This window comes from Colletotrichum jinshuiense, chromosome 6, assembly GCF_051148585.1.
Source record: "Colletotrichum jinshuiense chromosome 6, complete sequence".
Lineage (NCBI taxonomy): Eukaryota > Fungi > Ascomycota > Sordariomycetes > Glomerellales > Glomerellaceae > Colletotrichum > Colletotrichum jinshuiense.
The window spans coordinates 571,248-593,504 of record NC_139313.1 but is presented as its reverse complement, the minus strand read 5'-3'; the positions used below and the strand labels follow the sequence as shown (position 1 = coordinate 593,504).

General features: G+C 56.6%; 3 protein-coding genes across 3 annotated transcripts; all 3 read right to left on the bottom strand.

Annotated features, from left to right (window-relative positions):
* Positions 1-4,273: 4,273 nt before the first annotated feature.
* On the bottom strand, positions 4,274-5,648 carry EsH8_VI_000141 (uncharacterized protein; the record flags this gene model as incomplete). Its single annotated transcript, XM_083271394.1, has 2 exons — positions 4,274-5,163; positions 5,339-5,648. The coding sequence occupies 2 exons, from the start codon at positions 5,646-5,648 to the stop codon at positions 4,274-4,276; spliced, it is 1,200 nt and encodes a 399-aa protein (XP_083126568.1).
* Positions 5,649-13,157: 7,509 nt separating this feature from the next.
* Positions 13,158-14,894, bottom strand: EsH8_VI_000140 (DNA protein crosslink repair co-factor UBX5; the record flags this gene model as incomplete). Its single annotated transcript, XM_083271393.1, has 2 exons — positions 13,158-14,245; positions 14,306-14,894. 2 exons carry the CDS (start codon positions 14,892-14,894, stop codon positions 13,158-13,160), a joined length of 1,677 nt encoding a protein of 558 aa, XP_083126567.1.
* Positions 14,895-15,894: 1,000 nt separating this feature from the next.
* Positions 15,895-21,578, bottom strand: EsH8_VI_000139 (proteasome stabiliser-domain-containing protein; the record flags this gene model as incomplete). Its single annotated transcript, XM_083271392.1, has 3 exons — positions 15,895-21,253; positions 21,312-21,358; positions 21,411-21,578. The coding sequence occupies 3 exons, from the start codon at positions 21,576-21,578 to the stop codon at positions 15,895-15,897; spliced, it is 5,574 nt and encodes a 1,857-aa protein (XP_083126566.1).
* Positions 21,579-22,257: the final 679 nt, after the last annotated feature.

Below are 22,257 nucleotides of genomic sequence, written 5' to 3'. Positions count from 1 at the left end.
TGCCGTTCTGATTATTAAACATATTAACAGACACATTAACTCCCTGCCCCATTTTCTTAACCCGTGTATTTTAGCTTGAACGATCGCGAGCCGTTACGAGTGAAATCAGCACTCCGTGGTTGAAACGACGGTAGTTAGTTATACTTCAACCATGAAGTATAACATTACAGACCACACAACTTTAAACGCGAATACGGCAGTATTGTTCATGCATGTACTCTGGCGCTAGTTTTCGACTAATTGCCATAAGGAGATCATACGGTGGTAGGAAGTCAAGGCGAGTCGCGTAGTGGAAGTCAAAAGTAGCGTGTTGTAAGTCGGCGTCTCGAGAGGAACCTTGGGATTTGTTACCAAACAGCCGGGCTAAACCTTTGTGAGTCCTGCCAAGGCTTTTCACACACTGGCCGGGACATTTCAGTCGCGTATATATGACCTCGATTGGTTATTCAACAAAGCAGCTTTGAACTACCTCTCCCGAAGAATTCTGATCAGCATTGGTGCGTAATACCTGACAGCTGCTGTCTCATCTGTACTGATCACCTTCTACTGCCTGCAACCCTACTACTTGAGATCATGTCACCAAGTCAGATTCTCGATTTCCAAGCGTAGGGACCTCTCCTCACCAAGGTGACAGAAATGATTGACGGGTCTCAAACTGTTCGAAGGGTTCAGTTAGGAAGGAGTGTTCCGTAACTCTTCCCTCGACTTTCTAGATCCATCCCAGTGGCCTTAATGCTTGCTGCGCTGCATACGACGATGGCTTAAATTGGTCATTGGCATCTTCGTCAGTCCCATTGCGATCCTACTCGTCCCGATAGCCATGAGGATCCCGGATATAACTAACGCAGGTGCCATCACCGTTGCTCTTAACAACGTCTTCAACTTCGACCCTTCTCTCGCTGGACTTACACCTCTTTGATAATGCTTGAGTTTTCTCTAGGTTCCATCTCCCCGCTAATGAACTTTGGGTCACGAAAGATACTTGATCATCCCTTGCTGAAACAGTGACAGAAATCCTCCCGCCTCTCTGGCCTTCGTAGGGCCGAGAGGAGATCATCACAACACAGCGCCTTGCTCTGAATGGACCGGGCCAGTACCGCAGAATGTTTCACTTATATTCAGGCCAGGCGATAAAGTCGCCGTCCATGTCCACTGTGTGTTATAATTTGGCACTTGCAAAGTAAAGCGACGGAGACCTCGCCGCAGCCGGTTCAGACCGTGAAATAGTCCCGAGTATTATACCATTAATCCCCCCCGCATCGCTCCCCAAGGATAATCACGGATGAACTGAATCTAGCCTTATAAGGAGAGATTATATCCTAGAAACAGGTTACCATATGCACTAATATCGATGTTCTGTGTATTATTATGAACAGCGTTCACTAAGTTCGTTTTCGGGACATTTTTCTCTGCCCAGGAACCCCCAACAACGTCCACCAGGCACTTTGCACGGCCGTTTTGGTTGAAACGCTCGTATTAATAGGCATATAACATCGGCAGAGGTTTGGACACGCGCATTCATGTCGTTAAGACCCCCCTGCTATTACTTGGGATATTGTAGACTTTAGCTTCAGAATCTCATCTAAATGGGTATACGGCTTCTAGAGACTCATTTCGGCCAGGCCTTGGTGTTAAAGCCGTTGCTCAAGGCCGCTTATCTAAGGAGTCGCGTATTCTGTCGGTATCATGGTATTCCCATCGGCTGATAATTGCCATATGCCGGGACAATATTCCCAGAACGCGTGGACACGCAACCAGAGAACTTTGTCGACGGCCTCTCCGAGCAAGAAACCTCGTGATTGCCCCCTATTCAATGACCAATCTGCGAAACAAGAAGGCGGTTGGAGCGAGCCAGGACTTTCATGCCTGCCGGCTTTTTAAGGGTTATGTGTGTGCAATAATGGCGTATCATCCCAACTTTTCCCGATCTACGCTCCCGGCAAAGGCGCACGCAGCACGAACAGGAACCCCCGCATAACTATGTAGCAAAGCGCATTTCTGAGGGCAAAAATGCCTGGAGCAAGAAACAGCAGATCGGCCCCCAAACCCGTACAAGAAACGCCCATCTCGTCGGCAATATGCATTGTTTGGTAGGCCATGAGACGATACGGGGGGGCCGGCGAGTGCTATCTTTACCCGAGCCGATGCAAGGCCGACCCCCGTCGCCTTGGTCCCGAACCAGGCGGGGTGATCCCGGGTGCTCTTCCGGGGGTGCCTTTGTCAAGGGGGCGCGGCAATGACCCCCAGCCACAGCTGAAGCCACTTCGGACTCTTGCCGTTGCGAATCTTGTCGATGGATCGCAAATCCGTATCATAGAATGCTCCATATACCACCCTATAATGGCCCATCTGCTATCGTCGACGCGAAGGAGATCGTCAACTTCGCTGTCGCTTCGAATCCGAGCCATTCCAGCGCGGCTGCACATCACTCCTGCCTCATTCCCGCCCATGCGAATCTTTCCACAGAAGTGTGAGATCTCGACAAGTTTCAGTGATGGTGGGAAACACGCTTCGCCATTCATCTCGTCTCCCTCCCGGCTCTTCCCAATCGGGCTCCCGCACACTGCCCCCAAAGGCATCGCCCGAACTTCATCACCTGTCAAAACAATCTGCCAAATCAAACTTTCCCGTGTCCTCCCGTCCCCTCCATCTACACTACGGTGCCCACCAGAAAATCTGAAAGCACCACTCGTGGCGCGCAATTGGGTGGTGTTTTCAGACTTTTTGGTAGGCACTGTACAACAATAGCTTTCTCACCTATCGGGTCTTTGGCCGCCTCGATACAAATGTGAAGTCATCCAAACGCAACACTGGCCCATCTTTATGACTTCTCGTTCCTTTCTTCCAAGATTTCTCCCATGGCCCCCATTTCAGAAACCACCCTCGGCCATCCCACACTCAATCTGTCGGAAACGCACCAATTAGGCAGCGAGAGGGGCCAGCTCTGCGTCTTGTCCTACGCTATCGCTCTTCCATCGACAATAACACCTGATGAGACGTCGCGGCAAACTCTATTTCCGTGCCATCCCCTGCACCCCTGCGTTGCACAGACGGGACCAGAGCAACGACATCCACATCTTGGACACCGGGCTCAGTCACGACGTCGCCCACTCACACTTCACCCACCCACACATGACAGCTGCTACCAGAATGTTGACGAGATGTTGCACGGTAATTCCTCTGATCCCCAATGCTCGCCACCGGATGACATAGGATCTCTTATGCCAAACACCATCCCCATGATGATGCCGTTCCCCATCCCCGCGGCAAAAAATACACCGTATCCGATCCACGAAGGGGGTAAAGATCGGCCCTTTCCGATGGGGAAATAAACCAAGGCATTCCCTCCATTCCTCCCGCGTCTCTCGTGGAGAAGCGGACCCCAGCGGGGAGGGCAACGCGAGAATCGACCGGAACCACGCGGGAAACCCCCGGGGTTCTCTGCCCGCCAGAACTCGAGCTGCCGATCGAGGTCGGGCAACGTCAAGCTGCAGCACGAAGAGCCGCAGAGGACCCTCCCCTGGCGATCATTACCTATCGTGAGGCACTCGGCAAAGGCGTACCCGATTCTACCGTCCCCTCGCCCCCCCGTCCAAGATACTACATACCCAGGAAGCCAGAACAGAAGAAAACCCATAAGGCGCCGCACGTGGGTTCTCTTTTTCTTTTTCGACGAGGGGCGGAGGGGCGGCACCCCATTCGTGGACTTTTGTAAATGTTTGGGCGAGTCGCTGATCCGGTCGGCCGGTTGCGTACCCGGATCCAAGGTGCCGGTAGCACTCTATCACTCCACCCACCGTGTCCGTGACAGACGCCACGATGGACCGGCCGTTCAGTCATCTTAACGGATGAGTTTCTTGGACGATGTGCTCTTGCCAACGGTGATGTGCAGAATAATGTTCAAATACGTGAATCATTAGCCCGTTGACATCCAACACAACCCCCGGGGCTCGGACCAAACCAAACTCGTGCCATTCTCACATCGAATCATCAGTAGAGCCGTATAGAAAAAAAGCCGCACACCAAGTGAGAAAAGGTGGTAGAAGTAGATTCTCATAAACCATAAAGTAAAATGTAAGAAAAAAAAAGAAAAGAACGTCCCGCTATCCAAGTTGAAAGGTATCTTCCCAATCACATACACCTCCCCCTGTTTTTTTTCTTCTGTGTATACATGCGCCGTCTCACGCCATGGCGTCTCTCCCCCTTCTCCGAGTCCCTTCTCGACGGCCCTCCTCACCACCACCCCAAACGCTCCAGACGCCTTGCCGCCGCGCTACGGCAGCTCGTACAGGCTCTTCTTCCTCCCCTGCGGCGCCTCGACAATGAGCGTCTCTTTGCCGTCAATCTCGGCCATCTGGTAGTTGCCCCCGAAGCCCCCCGGGCTCCCGTCCCACTCGCTGCTCGTCCTCCTCATCGTCCCCGCCGCGCCGTACGTCCCCGTCCCCATCGAGCTGACCGTGCCCGTGCCGTTGCCGAGGTTCATGCCCCCGTACGCGATCCGCCCGGTGTCCGGCCTTGATATATCGCTGCCGCCGCCGACGCCACCGGCGCCGCCTACGAACCCCCCGCCGTGGACGCTGGATCCATCGAGCTCCACGGGCCCCCTCTGCCTCCGCTCCTTCCTCAGGTACCACATGACGCCCACGGCGACGAGCAGCGCGCCGCCGACGCTCGCTCCGACGCCCATGCCCACCACCGCGACGTTCCCCAGCCCCTTCTGCCCGGAGGAGTCGTCGCCGCTGCTGCTGTCGTCCGCCGCCCCGCCGGTGGCGGACTGGCCCGCGTCCGCGCTGGCGGGCGTCGCGGGGATCTTGCTCGTCATGGTCGGCACGGCCGTGATCTCGGGCGTCTGCTGCGACGGCACCAGGTCCGACGGCGTCCCCGTCACCGCCGACGACCCGGCCCCGCGCGAGCCCGACGCCGTCGCCGTCGCCGTCGCGCTGCCCCCCGTGTTGACCGTCTGCACCGCCAGCGCGTTGCCCGGCGTCGCGGCGATCAGCGGCCCGAAGACCGCCGCCGGCGTGCTGCAGCACCGCGTCTTCTCCGCCGCCGACTCGCAGCAGAACTTGCCCGGCACCCCGAACCCCTGGCTGTCGCACTGCCACACCTGCACGCCGTTGAACCTAAAGTCGTACGCCGTGTTGTTCTTCCTCGTGTCGGGGTCTATTTTACCGGCTTGTCAGTCTTTATGTTTCCGATGCCCCCCTCCCTTATTGGAACGAGGAGGGGCCGTTCGCTGCCCAAGACACCCAATAACACTAAACACTCCCCTCCCCAAATACAACACTCCCAAAAAGAAGATGAAAAAAGAGGGCAGGCAACGAGATTGGTTACTCACTCAGGACGCAGTTCTGCGGGCAAATCGGGCTCTGCCACGTCGGGTCCGAACACGTGCCGCGGGCGTACGCGATGCCCGTGTTGTTGGACGTGTCCTCGAGCTTGCACAGGCCGTTGCTCAGGCAGGCGTTGACGCTGCCGCAGCACATGCTGACCTCGGCCTTGGGGTCGCACGGCACGTCGAGGGCCTGCACGCCGCCGGGGAAGAAGCACAGGTTCGCCGCCGCGCGCGCGCCGGCCGCGAAGCCGCTGCTGCCGAGCAGCAGGAACAGCACCGCCCTCGTCGCCATCGTCGTCGCATGTGACCTCATCGTGGCTGGGTTGCCTGTGGTTTACACGCCGTTCGTCGTCGTTTTGCCGTCGTCGTCGAGGATTGTTCTCGGGAAAAGGCCGGACTGAGATTCGGATGAGTCGGGACTTAGACCAAACACGTCCGTTCCGTTGGCGGTAGTCGAGAACCAGTCTCTTTGCGTGTGGCCGTCCGTCACAGTCGTCGCCGGAACCAAATGGTCGACCGGTCGTGTGAGAAGGGTGGTGACGAAAGACGAGATCGATGGTCGGCCCCCAAAACAATGCTTCAGTGTCTGGGATGAAGGGGTGGAGAGGGAAGGCGAGTATAAGTGATTATGAGATGATGATGAGATTGGTCGAATGGGAGGAGTAGGAGGAGGCGGCCAATATGACGTCCCTGGTAATAAGATATTGGGTGGGTATTGTATGCAACGTCTTCGAGGCAGTACCGGCTCTTATCTCTTCCCTTTTCAAGCAAATTCGAAACGACGACTTTAAAAAGAACAGACGGTTGTGAAGAATGTCCCAGTGGTAGGTAGCAGCGGTAGCAATAGCAGGCAAGAAAAGAAGCTCTCGATCCTCTCCCGTAGGATTAAGATTACCTTTTTGCAAGAAGGTAGTAAATGAAGAAGCAAGAAAACGGAGAAGAAAGAAAAAAAAAGCGTGGTCAGAAGAACCAAAAGAGTGTAAATGGGGTGAGGTGCCGTTTCCCTTCTTTCCCTCTCTCCGTGTTGCTGAACAGGTTTTGTGTGTAAGCGGTTGGGTCGTGATATACCCAAGCAGGTCAAAAAAACGTAATCAACACGTTGTATTCTCTTCGTTCCATTAGCCCACGATGTCAAAGGGGCAGGCAGGCGAGTAGGACGGGCCAAAAAGAGCGAGAAGAGTTGCAAAGAAGGTTCAAAAACCTCCCAAACGGCCGGCGGAACGGCGGCGCTGCCTTTCCTTATGAGAAACTTCACATATCCCAAACCCCCCCTCCCCCCATGACAGGATCACTCTATCAGGGCCAAGGCAGCCTCTGCCACTCCCAGAGAGGTTGAGGGAAGGGGGCAACCCAGTCGCAACTTTACAACCTGGCCCTCCCCCCCTTCCTCTCTCCACGAACGGGACGTCTCGCCGGCAGAACGCCGAGCCGGCCTTGACTCAACTGATATGGACCACCATGTAGGGGAGAGGGACAGGCTGAAGGAGGGCAATGTACGCCGGGAAGACGAAAGGCCAGAGGGGGGATCCACGGTCCCCAGGGCCAAGCCTTGCTCCTCATCCTGCAGCGCCCAGCGTCCCAACTATGTGCGCAGTTGACTCGTCCAAAGGCCCTCTGGGGGGAGGGGGGCGCCTTTTGGCTGGTATGCCCAGGGGTCATGGATCGAGTGCGGCTTAGCTCTCATGGCGTAGCCGGTACCATGGCACGCAGGTAGTGTAATGGCGGGAAAAACAGGCCTGCGGTGCCCTATTTCACTACCTACCCTTACCATGGTGCCTTTTTTTTCCCTCGCTTTTCCGCCCAACAAGGCCAGCCGGCGCCAATGCGGTGCGGGTGGCCCGCCCCTCCAGGGGTCCCGTCCATGACTCGCATCTCTGAGCTGAAAGTGTGTATGTGTGAGCGCCATGCCCAGCACCCGCCCCACGCGCGCGTCTGGTTTCAGGTTGTCTGCCGCTGTTACTACCACTCTGCACACCTAGCTGGCATGCGGTTGTGCCTCCATTCGATCGATTTCGGCCTCAGACCCGGGCAGGGGTGTGTCGTAGACAGAGTCATGTCAACACCACCACACATACACCACATACATAGTATAACTTCCCCCCCCCAGTCCCCCTAAGCCTCCCAAACGGTCGAAAAAAGAGCGAGCGTTCTCCCAGGCTGCTGCCGGCCAAGGTTCGCTTACGGCATGATAACGGCCCTGCAGGGCCGCTGCCTGCGTCTAGACCGCACGCCGCAGAGTCCCTGGCCGCTTGGCATCGAATATCCCGCGGGGCCTCCAGGCTGAATCTGGCGAGTGGAAACCGGTCCCTAGGTCCCCCTAGATGAGGAACGGGAACTGCTACTGGGCAGAAAAAAAAAAAGGAAAAGAAAAGAGAGGCGAATACGGCATCGCTTCTCCCCCATGATCCTCAGCCCTGCATCGGTTGCTCCGGGGGTCGCCCAGGTCTCGAGAGAACGAGCACGTACTCTATTCTTGGTAGATGCTGGGTATAATACATAAGTGAAATAAATAAAAAAGTGAACAAAGGGAATAAGGGAACAAGAAGGAAAATAACAACCCACCCCCCCCGTCTTGAACCGGTCCCTCTCCCCATCCCTCAAACCCCAAACTCGCAACCGGTTGTTTCCTCCCAGTCTGAGAACGTCAGACGTGGGCCAAGACTCCGTCTCGTACCGTGTCGTCTTCTTTTCATTCCAACAAGCTAATGCCTTTCGTGTGTAATCTTTGTGCATATGTACCGATAGTATCCTCCAAAACGCCATTTTGTCGTCGTGTGTCATCGACGGGGCTCGCAATATTCGTTGTTCCCATCTTCCATCCCACCTCGCCGGTCACTCGTGCCAGCGGCGAGTCGAGCAATCGTAGCATATGCTCGTTGGCCCCACCATGCATTTCCCCCTGCCTTCGTCCCGCTTCGCTCACACATGCACATACATATCCGCCAAGACCATCAGACGGTTCATGCCACAGCTTCCTCCTCGTCGAGGGGTTCAACCCTGACGAGGATTTCCTCCAAAAGTCCTTCCAGGAAGGTGCCTACGTCCCTTCCCATGCCCACGGGCTCCGCCTTGTCATAGTGGTCAATCTCCTTGCATACATGAGCGAGCTTATATACGAGCTTGCGCAGCTTCTCGTGTGACGCCTCCGCTCGTTGCTGTTTGGGAGTCACCTGGTTCATGGCCGCATGGCTTGGCGGGGCCTGCTGGGGCCGGAAGGCCTGCTGCAGTCTAATTTGCCTCCTCTTCAGCGCCTCCTCCAGCGCAGGGAAGATCACGTCGTTGAGGGCATCCAGCTCCCCGTTCGGGTTGGATGGCGCGGGCGCGGGGAAGGAGGAGGGAGCCGCGGGTTCGGGAGTAGGCGTCTGCGTCTTTGACGGCAGCGCGTGCGCCCTGGCCGGCGGAGGAGGAGGCACCACCTGACCCGAGGGCTGGCGATATTGCCCGCTTGTCGATTGGCTCGGTATCCTAAACGGCGCTTGCTGCGATGCCTGCTGCGGGCTGCCGCGGTACGGCGGGATCTCCGGGAGCGATATGGGCGCAATCTTGCTGTTGCTGTTGCTGGTGTAATTGGGCCGCGGCCCGTGAGGTGGGGGTCGCGGCGTTGTTTCCTGGTTCTGCAGTTCGACGGGCTGGATCACGGGGCCCAGACTTAGCAGGCCAAGGTCTCTCTGCAACTGAGCCTGCAACTCTCGGTCGTAGTCCGGAGATTGACTGACAGGGACGGCAGGCGGGATCAGCCTTGAAAAGGGCCGCGGCGTCTCTGGCCCTCGCTGCATCATCATCTTCTCTGGCGACAATGGGAGAGGCACCTTGGCCGGCGACTGGGCCGCGGCTGTCGGGACTGGCTTCCGCTGCGGCGAGGCTTGTCGGGAGGTTCCCGTGTTGGCGCTAGCCGCCTTGAGGGTGTCTGAGGCAATGGCAAGATCGCGGCCAAAGTCGCGGAGCTTTGTCGGGCTGTTGTCTCTCGACCGCTCGCCATAGTCGTCCGAGTTCTCCATTGACCTGGCCGCTCTCGCGTTGGTGGCAGATTCGTCCAGGGCGCCGAGCCCCGGCCGGCCAACGACACCGCCTCGGTCGCCCACGAGCCTCACGGTGCCAAAGTCCCACATATCCTCGTCTACCCGCTGGCGCTCGTAGTACTCCTCGCCCCCTTGATCACTCTCGTCGTCGTCACCCTTGTGAGTCGCGGCCCACCGGGAGTGTCGCTCAATTAGCTCGGTTAGATAGCTCGTCTTCTTCGCGCGCCGTATAAAGGGGTGCTTCAGCAGGTCCTTGGCCGTGGGCCGGTCCTTGGGGTCCCTCTGCAGGCACACCTCGATGAAGTCCTTGAATGCCTTTGTGAAGTTGCCCTCGAGCCGCGGCGGCGGGTTCTTGGGGATCAGGAACAGGACCTTCATGGGGTGGATGTCCGCATAGGGGGGCTCGCCGTTGGCGAGCTCCAGTGCCGTGATGCCGAGCGACCAGACATCGGCCTTGTGGTCATAGCCCGATTGCTTAATAACCTCGGGCGCCATCCAGAAGGGGGTGCCAACAAAGGTGTTCTTCTTGGTCATGGTGGCCGAGAGCTGGCCTGAGACGCCAAAGTCGGCGAGCTTGACTTGGCCATTGGAGCTCAGGAGCACATTGGCAGCTGGTCGATGCGTGTTAGCTTTCCCTTTAATGGGTGGCTGCGGGCGCCGGCGCATGGCGTTAGTTTACTTACCCTTGACGTCTCGGTGCAGCTTCTTGTCCGAGTGCAAGTAGTCGAGGCCGAGCAGCAGCTCGCGGATGATGATGGCGATGTAGTCCTCGCCAATCAAGCCGGGCTTCATCAGGTCGGCGCAGCTCCCTCCGGAGCAGAACTCCATGACGATCCATAGCTCGGCCCCCTTGGCATACGAGCCGTAGTATTTGGTGACGTAGGGCGACTGCAGCTCGGACAGGATGGCGATCTCCTGGATGATGTCTTCGACCTCGTCCTCGGCGCTCTCGATGTCTATGATCTTGATTGCGACGGCATGGCCGGTGCGCTTGTCGACTCTGGACAATGCGACAGTCAGTCTCTCTGTTCGGGCTCACGAGAAGGGCTCACGATCCGACCCGGGAAAGGGGGGCTCTTACCCCTTGTAGACCTTGCCAAAGCTTCCTCCGCCTAGGACGTCCTGCGTGTTAGCGAGATGCCGTCTCGGGCACGGGAACGGCGCATACCGATGCAGTACTCCTTGGTGTAGAGCAGCTCGGGGTCAAGCGCCTCGTTGCCATCCTCAATGTCCCTATCGCGACCTCCCATGATTGCGGTCTGGCGACGCACGGGGCCGGGGGGAAGGGGTTCCAAGGTTGCGCGACAGAGCTCGGGACGTGGCTTGGGGGTGCGTGATGCGGCGCAATGGCGAAGTCGGTGGGGTTTGCGCGTGGGCGGGATGCCGTTCGGCGACTTGCAATCGTGTGGGTGGGCTCGCGTCGGGTAGGAAGGCGGTCAGTCGAATGTGCTTTCGGGCGCGAATCGCTGAGGAAATTGGCTAGAGGGGCCAGGGACTCTGCTTCTTCTCGTGTTTGGGACGTGGGTGGGAGCGGGCAGGACGGTTGAAGAGGGGATCCCGGAGTTGAGGTAAGGCGAAGCGGAGCGAGGCGGTGGGGGACGACGGATGCGGCTATCGTCAAGCTGAATTGTGGGCGGCGGACGGACCAAGGCGACGGAGCAGAACTGGAGAAAGAAGGCGATCTGGAAGACAAAGTCAGCTCGGTGCTAAGGCAAGGTTGTCGTCTGGGCCTAACGGCGGTTCAATTAGGTCACGGGGCGGGCGGCATCGGTCGTACGTATCGTATCGTCGTGGGTGTCTCTCCTTTCTTCAAGGGGCAGAAGCAAAACACACCAAAAAAAAAAAAAAAGTTCCAGAGGCCGGCGAGACACTGTAGCGGGCCGCTGTAATTCACGTTCCTCGCAGGTTTACGCAGGCGGGAGAATGTCAATGCCTAGGCGGAGTAATGGCCATGAGCAAAACAAGCAAAGGGCCGTCGTGCAAGCAATAAAGAATCGAGGCAGGAAAGGGGATGAGGGCAAAGAAAAAGAAAGCGCCGCGGAGGGTCGAGTCGAGTCGAGTCGGATTGGGATAGGTAGCTGGGTGCAAGTGACAACAGCCGCCTGGCCGTCGGCAGCTAGCTAGCTTGGTTTGGTTGGCGTTGGGCACGGCTTCGGGTCGATGAGATGAGACGAGATGAGCTGGGCCGGACTGGAAAGGATGGGATAGAATAGGACAAGACTGGACTTGGATGACTGGATCCAGGCAAGATCTGGGGACGGGATGATGGATGTTGGCGCCTGCTCCTGCTCGGGCTAACCAAAGTTTACTCAGACGATAAGACGCACCGGCACAGGAACACACACGAGGCAGAGTGTGGGGTAATCAAAGACAGACAGACCCGACCAAGCCAGCCTCAACCTGGACAAGACGATGGAGGGGGGGCAAAGGGAGAGAGAGAGAGAGGGGCACAAAGAAAGCGAGAAAGCGGCGGCTTCGGCGTGGCTGTTGCCGTCTCCGTCGTCCTGGATATCATGACTATTTTGCTTGTTCTTCTGTTTTCCGTTCTTGAGCCTGTCAGTCAGTCTGTCCCGGCTGTGGCTTGCTCCGTCCTGTCACTGACTGTGATATGCCTCACCTCTCTCTCACCTATCTCTTTCCCCCCCCGCAAGTCTTGCCCGTACACGGAGTGCTTTGCTTTCACCTTATTTTCATTAGCCGCGTGTGGTGCGATTCGATTGGCCCCCCCCAATGTTTATGCCATGACGCGAAATGGCTGCCGAGGGGTCGGTTCACCAGCAACCACCGCTGTTGATGTCAACTTTCCCCCTCATCGCCCCCTCCCCCTCCCTCCCCTGTCCAGTAAAACGTCAGCGTCCTCCAGCACCCAAAACAATTGATTTTGTAAGCGAGCCGTAGCCACCAATGACGCCCGCGACGTCGATGCACGGACCACCAATCCCCTGTTCGTCTGCTCTGCACCTGGGAAAAATGGTCAGTTCGGCCCAGTGAGGCAGATAGACAGTCTCACTCTATTTACACGTACACTAGACTAGGTACAGAAACCCAATTCAATGCCCATCAGCCACCCCAGATGCCTAGATACCGGTACTCCTGGTTGACCGAGAGTCCCGCCTCTCAGCATCATCGCCATCCAATCATCCTCCCTACATCTCTCATCGGCGGTGACACGTCCCGTCCAGGAACCCGTCCGGCATCCCCACTTGATTGGCCATTTGGACGCGCCGTCGACCGACGTGAACTAGCCACCGAGGTGAAACGCCCGCACCTTCTCAGGTGAAGACCCTCACCTTTATTTCTTTGGCCTGTGACCAACGGTGACACCGGACTAGCCCAGAGGCCTGGGACAGTCGGTCTGTCGATGAAGTCAACTGCCTCCGTCAATACCACTCACTCCCTGTCAAATGTGTCACGATGCAAACGTCGTCATCGCTTGTCTTGTATTCCGCGTCTATTGATGTCGCCTCTGTAACAAGCTTCTACCTTGGCTGTCCGTCCGAGGATTCACCCCAAGCCGGCCCGCCACCTTCTGCTCTGTCTTTGGCGAACTGCATCCTTGCCTGCCCTTGCCATCATCAAGCCGATGCCCCGTCACCCCCCGTCATGGTATGTATGAGAAAAGCCCAAACGAGAAAAATAGAAAGGAAAAAAGCAAACAAGAAGAAAAACAGCGAGGAACCCTTTCTCCCGCCTGTCCTGTCCCGGATCTATTGGCCATGCCCTGGCCTCTGTGATATCATGCACCTTGTTCCCCCCTTATCAGGTGTGTCGTCTGAATCGTCGTGCTGGGTTAAATGCAGGCTCTAATCCTCAATGAACTCAATCATCACCGTTCCCTGCTTGAGTCCGGCCTCCAGAATGGTCTTGTCCAGATCCTCCGTCAGATCCTGGCCCTGCGGCATACGCTTCAGCTCAAACTCGATGCCGTCTTTGCCCTCCAAAGGCGAAGCCTTGAGCCACTCGTAGATGCGTCTGACCGAGTCGTCCAGGTTGAACCGCCGGATGACACGCCCCGTGGGGTGTCGGAACTGTATCCGCGTCGTCGTCGCCGGGTTGTTTTCGGGCTCCGTGTGCGGCTTGTCGCTTGCGATCTTGGCCCAAATGCTCTGTGGGGCCGCCGGCTCTGCAGGGGGGGTGACACCACCGGCCGCCTCTTCCGCCGGCGCCTTGCCCTTGTCTCCGCTGGGCGACTCCGACTTGGTGAGTGCGTCGGGGTCGAAGACGCTCGACTTGGGCTGGGAGCTGCTGCCGGCCTTGGATGACTCGAGACTGTTCTGCAACGCCATCTCCAGCATCTCCTCCTCCGTCATCCTGTCGACGTCAACTGTCTTGGGGCGCTGCGTCCCCTGATCGGCCACCGGGTTCTTGCTGTTGGCCGCCAGGCTGTAACGGTCCAGGAACTCGGCCAGCTGCGCGTGGAAGTCGGAGGCGCTGGGGAACGGCCTTCCACTAAAAACCTTGACCTGCTCTCCTGTTCTCGGGTCGATGATGGCCACGTGCGGGAAGTTGTCCGGGTTCTCGTGCCCGCTGCCGTGGAAGTAAAAGGTAATGTACTGCTGTGCTGCCAGGGCATCCTTGTCATATTGCAGGAAGATAAAGCTTTCCTCAAGCAGCCGCCGGATCGCTGCGTCCTTCCAGATATCCCTGTTCAAGGCTTGGCAGGTGAAGTCGCTCATGTCCTGGAGGTTGACCAAAATCCACTTCTTCTCGTCCTTGCCTTCCTGTCTCGCCTCATCCCATTCCAAACGGGACATGATGTCGTACGGAGGGCGGAAAAGCTCTGCCAACCTCTGAGCGCGGGAAGCACCTTCCGTCGGGGTTGCCTGGGGCTGGGTTGGGCCGTCATCGTCCCAAATCGACAAGTTGTGGCTGAATGGATTTCTGCCACCACCTGGATGCGTAATACGTCAGTAACAGGACTTTCCCAATGAAAGCATAGCACCATACGTACCTCTGGCTGCTCTGGCGGCCTCTCTCTGCCTCATCTGTGCCCGGATGATCGTGTCCATATCCATACCACCACCATCGCCGTCGTAGCCTCCGACCAGCGTCTCCGTGGTTCTAGCAATAGGCGACCTGACTTCGTCTTGCCCGCCGCTTGCACCGCCGCCACCACCGGGGCCGCGCTCGGAGTACAGTTCCTCCTGTAATCTCTTGGCCATGGCGGCGTCTTCGTCCTCCTGCGCGCTCCGGGCGATGGCCGCCACCTGGGCGTTGGCTGCGATTTCAGAGTCATCGTGTCCGAAGTTATCTTCCATATCATCCACTGTCATGGCAGTATCGCCATCATCATCACTGTCTATGTGAATGACCCCGCGCTCATCCTGCCGTCCAACATTCGGTCGGGTGCTTGCGGGCACTGGGGGCGCGGTGGATGAGGTCGCGGGCGGGGGGGCGTTGAAGCTATGTTGTAGGTCGGGGCTCTCGAAGAAGAGCTGGATAGCCTGCTCGAGGTTGTTGTTTGCCATCTCCAGGTAGCCGCGAGCGGCCTCTGCGCTGGCGGCCGTGATGGCAACGAAGTTGGAGATGTCCTCGTCCATGGTGAGGGTTTTGCGCTTGCCGAAAGCTGCAGGAAGTCGCAACGGTTAGATGTCGGAATCGGTAAGTAATTTATTCACTGGAAGAATAATGACAAAGTCGAGCGGAAAGAAGTTATTTTTTTTCTTCTGTGGCGGTCAGAGGAGGAGTCGTGAAATGCAGAAGGGGCTCTGAGAGACGACGGCACCTGTGCCCCACCTTCAGCCGAAGGTACTGGAGTCCGGTACAAGGCGAGGGGCAGCTGCAGGTCGTTTGTGGGCTGCGTGAGGTCTGGCTGACCTGTCAACTAAATTTCAAGGCAGTGGTCGAATCAAAAAGAATTTGGCGGCTTCGTTCGCAGCCTCGTTTTGGGTAAAGGACAAGGAAGGCTTGTACGCGACAGGTTCTGGACTGGCTTGTCCCGGCGCATGAGCAGGTGAAAGCGCAAGTGCTGCCATCAAGCCAGTGCCACCGCGAAGGCGCCAACTCTGTGACGCAACCGCCGGTCGGACCTCGGACCCATCTTTTTCGGACAAATGGGGGAACATTAATGCGACGACGTGGTGCGCCACGGCCACACGGGTTCCCATCCATCAGGATCATATGTGGCTGATGCTTCACAAGCCACTTCGCCCACCCTGTTACCATCATGAGTTCTTCAGCAGCCCAACCACACCCTAATCTTTGATAGACGCCTTCCTCTTGGTCTGTCTCCTGAAACTGAATGTTTCGTGGCTGATTTCAGTTGTAGCGTTAAATTATCGTCAATTTTAGCATGATAAGGTTTTGATTGGAGAAGAGGATAGGCGGCTGGCATGACCTGACGACACAAGCAGGCATATAGACGGACGTGGCGATATGTACAGTCACAAAACCATGTAGAGAGATATTTTAATCATTCTATAAGCAAAGTCGTTTCGTGTGCAAAAGCAAGTTTGAAGGGGTATCTCGACCCCGCGGTTCCCAATCCTGCCGCCACCCTAGACCAACATTCCCCTCAAGCCATCAGTTCTCCCCTTTGCTCTATTTCTCCAACTCGACCAAGATCTCCTTGAGGTGCTTCTGCACCTCCAACGACCTCTCTGCCGCTAGAACCTTCTTCACCATCTCAACAAAGCTCTTCCTCTCGTCCTTCAACGACGGCCCGAACACGCCCCGTTGCATGGCCTTGAACGCCGCCCCGATGGCGAGGGCCCGAATAGACCGCTGCGATTCCGTGCCGTTGTCGACGGTCTCTGGATCCAGGCTCTTGAGGTACGCAAGCGCAACTTCCTTGCCATCGGCGGGGGCGCTCTCCGGGGCCGGCGCAGCCTCCATCAGGTCCTTCACGCACTCGTACCACACCTCGCGCTTGATGCCCGCAAACTTCGGGCTGTCCAGGTACTGTTTGAGAAGCTCAAACACCTTCATGAGAACAGCACCCGGGTTCTCTTTCATTTGCGGCCGGTTATAGCCCCTCGCAACAGCCTCGATGCCGTTGACGGCCGCCTTCCGGGTCGCGTCGCCAGAGCTGTCGACGTCCATCCTATCCTCGTCGAGCATATCATCCAGGGCGCCACTGACGATCATGGAGATGTCCTCGAGCAGATCCCGGTCCTCTCGCTGTTCCGCAAACTGCCACAGGGCCTTGAATGCATGTGGCCGGTATTCTTCATTGTTCCTCTTCGCCTCCCGCAGGGCAACCTTCAGTTGTTGAGCCGCGATGGTCGAGTCGTTCTTCCAAAGGCTTTGCCCCTTGCCTACGAACTGCGGGTATGAATCCAGCAGCTTCTCCTTGCCGGGGAACGTCTTGAGAGCCAGCGCCTTGTCGAAGACGGGCCAGATGAGCCTGAGATTCGCCTCGGATATCTGGCCGGTAGCGTCGCTGGAGCTGACTACAGCCTTGACCATGGCCGCGACTGTGAATGAAGCAGTGTGCTGCAGGTTCCATCTCGGCGCCTCCAGTCCTCTTTTGATGAAGCTGACGATCTCAGGTACGTATCGTGCAACGGTACGGGAGCTGCCTCCGTGCTGGTTCCACACCTCGTCGAAGCACTTGCGCGTGTAGTCGTCCGTGTCGTGCAGGCCCATGTAGGTGAAGGGCACGAACTTGGTCGCCAGGCTGTTGAAGTGGTCTGGCGCGAGCTTTGACACGCCGAGGACCACATCCGACACCTTGGCACGGCGCGCCTCGTCTTCGCTGCTAAAGTAGAGCTCCGTGAACTTGTCTACGAGTCTTTCCTTAGACGCGTCTGGGACGATACGCATGAGGTAACCCACAGCTCGTGCGTAGCCCTTGCTGACCTCGTCATTGCGGTCGAGGGCCTGCTTCTCCATCATTTGCAGAAACTTTGCAGAGACAGGCTTGAAGTCGACAGCGTGGCGCATAACCAAATCGCCAATCAACCTGGCGCAGGCGATCTTGGTCGGCATGCCGATGGCCGTCTTGATTATTTCCTCAAGCTTGGGGGCAAGCTGCTTCATGCCCTCGCCGTCAAGTTGTCGGAGGCAGTTGTCGATGGCTTCCGAGATTGGGGACTGGTTGACCCAGCGAGCTCGCAGCTTGTCGATCTGGTCTCTCGAGTCCTCGCTCACTTTCTGGTACGCGTAGTTGATCTGTTCGGGCTCTATCGTGCTGTGCAAACCAAGCAGTGGGGGAATAAATTCTACGATAAAGGGCTTGAGATTAGGACCGCCCTTCTTAGTGATGTCGAGGATGGTCTTAAGCGAGAACATCTTGACATCGTCAACGCCGCTCTCGAGGCCGCTCGGAGACAGAAGGAATCGAAGAGCTTGCTTAAGCATGGCCTGCGCCGATGTTGAGGAGCCGCCTTCCTCGAGCTGTCGGACGATGGTGTTGGTCAGTCCCATGCACAGCTTCAGCGCCGACTCTCTGACAGAGCCCTTGACGTCGTCGAGGACCTTGAGAGCCGCGGTCCAAATCTCTGCGTAGTACTTCTCGTATTTGTGGAAGGGCTGTCCAGAGATGAGGTCGGAGATGGCACCACAGCTAGCCTGTCGCACACGCCACTCTTTGCCAAGGATGTTCTTCAAGAGGTCCTGCATGATGGCGTCAAAGTGCTCGCCGATGGTCTCGTTAGGGTTCTTGACCAAAGCCTTCCAGATATCATCCATGGATCGCTGGACGTTACTGTTCGGGTCGAAACGGTAACGGAAGAGCTTGGGGTACAGCTTGGGATCGACCTCGGACTCGGATAGGATATTGCTGAGACCGAAGCGGCCGAAGGCGGATCGCGTCGACCAGGTGGCGGCATTCGTTGCCAGGGACATGAACTTGTAGACAAGGCTTTGGTCGCCGACTTCGTTCGCAAGACTGACAATGTCCTTGTAGGATGTGACTGACTTGCCTTCGCCGGTGGGCAACGCGCCAGGCTCGAAAAGCTCCGTCTCATCCTCAACCTTGATCTGTGTGCTGTTTCCGGTGAAAGCAGACACCAAGTCCTTGACGAGATCTTGCTTCAGCCCTTCGTCACCCTTCTCGTAGACCAAGGAAAGTCCGCGAGAAGCAGTCTCCTGTACCAACTCTTCTCGTGCACTCAGCAGCCTCATGAAAGCAGTCTGGGCCTCTCGGAGTCGAGACTGCACCTCCTCAAGATGTCCGCAATACTGAACGACGCAGAAAAGCCAGATTCCAGACGCCTTGAGGAGGGAAGGCTTCGTGGTTTTGCAATCCTTGAAAAGCTTGTCAAGGACAGCGGTGATTCTTTGGCTCCGCTTCGTCTTCTTCCAGGGGCCCGCGGAGCTGTCAACATTCATTGACAACTTGACAAAGTCTGAATCCCAGCATCCAATGGCCGCAGTGATGGCTTCACCAACGGTGAACTGGATCTCCGTCTCTCGTCTTGTATGGAGGCCGAAGAGGTTGCGCAGGATGCTGTCGATGCCTGAGATCTTGCTTGACGGGTACAATAGGCCGTCGTCGGGAGACGCTTCTTCGTCGGGCTCATTGAATGCCAGCGCAAGACGACCGAGCGCGAAGATAGCCTTGTCACTTCCCGCTGCTGCCTTTTCTCTGAGTCTCTCAATCACGTAATCTGCCGTGAGGTTGTTAACATTGTCCGGGATGTACTGCGAGAGGCCGGCGGTCCACAGCTCCGCGTAGCAGTCGAGAATGGCGTCTTCCAGTGAGGGGCGATGACTGGACTTGTCCATAAGAAGCTTGGGCGGCAGATGGACATCAGTCGGGATGGGAAGGCCGTAGTACACGGCTCTAGAGAAGATGTGGCCGAATGCCTGCAGCGAACCTTCGACGGCATTGGCAGCGACTCCAACAGAATTCTCCCATGCCCAGACCATGACCTTGAGGTCCCTCAAGAACTTTTGGATGTTCTCATTCCTCGTCTGATGGGGCACCGCCTCGGGAATCGCCAAGTCCACCTTGTTAAGGGGGTGCGGCAACAGGATTCCAACCGCTTGTCCGGCAAGAGCACGGATGTGTCTGTTATTGCTCATGGTGCATGCCTTTAGTAAGTGAGCAGACCCGGCGACGTAGTTGATGGGACCAGCAGGAGCCAGCGATGCAATGTCCACCATTGACCTCAAACACCCCTCGACAATTGGATTGGCACCCTCCTTGTTCTTAAGACGGACTCCGTCGAAGCAAACCTTTATGAGGAGGCCAATGTACTCCTCATTTACGGAGCGGAGATAAGCCCTGATCTTGTCGCGGGTCTTGATATCGTTCCGCACTTGGGTGTCGAGCTGCTCAGCCCACCCAGGTACAAGGGTGAAATCCGGCAGTGCCGCGATGAACAAGGCTCTCTTGACGTATTCCACTGCGACGGGGTAGGCGAAGACCTTCTCACCCTCAAAGTTCTGCATTGTTGCCATGTCGTCAAATTCGAGCTTCCGCGGCGTCGAGTTGCTCCACTCGGTGCTAGTGATATCGTCCGTAATCTTGTCGCAAAAGAAGTAGGTCAAGAGCGAGACCCAGTTCGGCATCTTGTGGGCCTCACTGTCCCGGTAGGTCCACGGATCCAGCCCCTTGCGGCCTTCTTCGATGACCTCTGTACGTTCACCAACGCGGCCCGCGATGGCCAGAATATCGATCCATCTGCCTCGCTCATCCCACGATGCGATGGTCTGGTTGGCCCACTTCACCGCCGAAAACCTCGCACTGCGTACAGCCGGGTTGTCTTCGGGCAGGTTCATGTAGTGCAGCAAAAGGGATATGAGGTTGATCATGCCGCTGCCGCGTCCATCACCGCTGACTGTCTTGGGATCGAAGCTCCTAGTCAGTCCAGAAAGAGAGCCCTCAATAGTGGAAGCTGCCTCCGGAGTGGGGTCTTCAGAGAGGGATCTAAAGAGCCAGCCGACAAGATGGAGCTTGTCTTGGACAGTACTTGGACTTCCCGCGCCGAGGACACCGAGGAGGTCGTACGCCATGGCGCGAAGCTTCTCCTCGTCTCCTGATAAAGTTCGAGACACGGGCCAACCCTGTTCCTCGACATACGTCCGCATCATATCGATCAATTTAGATCCGATGGTGAAGGGAGCTTGAGTAGGACCAATAGTTGCGGTCCAGTTCAGGAAGTAGAAGAGGGCTTTGTGAAGTCTGGTACGCTCAAGGCCGCCGGTTGCTTGGAGGTGAGTCGGGGCGTTTGAAGATGTCTCGGTGCCGAAATCAAGTGTGACGACAGACAATATCTTGTCGTGCATAGTAGTAGCTATTTTGGATTTTGACAAGAGAGGCAGGATTCGGATGCGGTGCGGCGCAGGAAGCCTGGAATGGGCGTTGTACAGCTCCTCTATGATTGAAGCCTTCTCGAAGTCGATGGTCATTCTCTTCAGGATGTCTTCTCCCGCCTGGGAAACCTGGTAGTCGGGACTCGCAGCTGCGGACAGGGCGGGGAGAAGCCTCTCTTCGTCTTTGAAAGCGCCGCTGGCCAACAGCTGGGCAATCTTCCGTCGCAGATCCTGCATCTTCTGGTATGCCGGCGCAATATCGCGCTGCTCGGGCTTCAGGAAATCCAGATCCGCTGACTGGAGGGCTGGATTCAATCTCTCGAAGTCTTGTCGACTGGGGTTTGAACCGCCAGGGATTCTCAGGAGAAGAACCTTGCCCAGCCACTGTGCAACAAAATAGGCGTCGGCATCGTCAGACAGACCACTGGCTTCTCTAAACGCCATGTCTCCTTCACTGCCGCGGGACGGGATTTGAATGTCTGGGATAATCTTTAGGAGAACATTAAACATGGATGACTGCGTGGGTCCCTGGCTCGGCGATGAGATGCCATGAGCAACCTTGCCGAACAGAATGCGCCTATCATAGTCTTCCAGGCGGCCAATACTATGCTGAATAAAAGAAACATCTAGTACGCGGATGATTGGTGAGTTGTTCTTTTGGTACTGGTCTATGAGAGCCTCGACGGGTAAAATGATGCTATCGCCACTGTCAGTATGCTCGTCCGGGCGCATGCGGAACACGGCGACCGCCATACCTCGGGTGCAGAATCAGTGTCTTTAGCTTTCCAGCAAATTGAATAACCTAGGGAGATTGTAAGCCTCGTGAAAATCACAGGGAAATGGAGGTTTCTCACCTCATTGCGGACTGAAGCATGCTCACTCGTGGCCTTCAGCAAGAGAGCGCATATGTACTTCTTTAGCAGATCGTTGAGCTTCTCCTCATTGTTCGCGGCCTCGAGGATCCGTATCTGGACGGTTCCCACGAGCCTCTTCTCCCGCGCCTCGGGAGATTCGCCCGACATCTTGAACAAGCCGGCGCGACGTCGATGGTGGAATGTGGATGGAGAGTGATGATGGAGAGTGAGGTGTGGGGGTACATGTACCGCCGTAAATGTACCTGACGTGTAGGAAAGTCGAGACGTTGCTTCCGGCTGCCTGAGCTGATTAAGCTGGATCCGAGTGGTTCCAGAAATTCCAAAGACAGGGGTCCAAAGGGTGGTCAGTGTGGCCAGGGTCCGAAACCGGTTTAGCGACAGCGTCGGGGATCGTTTGCGAGATTCTCCGAGACAACTTCGCCTCCTCGAGACGCGTTGACGGCTTATGCCTGGGAAAATTATCCTGGGATTTGACTGTCGATGTTTGTGTTTCTGTGGGTTTATTTGTAGAAATTCGATGGGTTGAGGGGGCATAGATGTGGGATAACCTGGGTTGGAAAAAGGCTCCATTGAAGGAAAGTTGATGTGTGCTTTTTGAGGCGAGTGCTAGTCACTCCAATCAGTTCATTGTCGTTCATTTGAGGCGGGTGCTATTGAGACTCTTGGGCGGTGCCCGCCTCGTGTTATTTCGGTGGTCTCTTCAGAGCTTGTCACGCTGGACGAGTATAGATGTGCCCTGGCCTGCAAGTTGTCGCCATCTTAATTAGGTAAAGCAAATGCATTGGACTTAAGCCTAATCAGGCGAGGGCTTTATCAAATCAAGCGA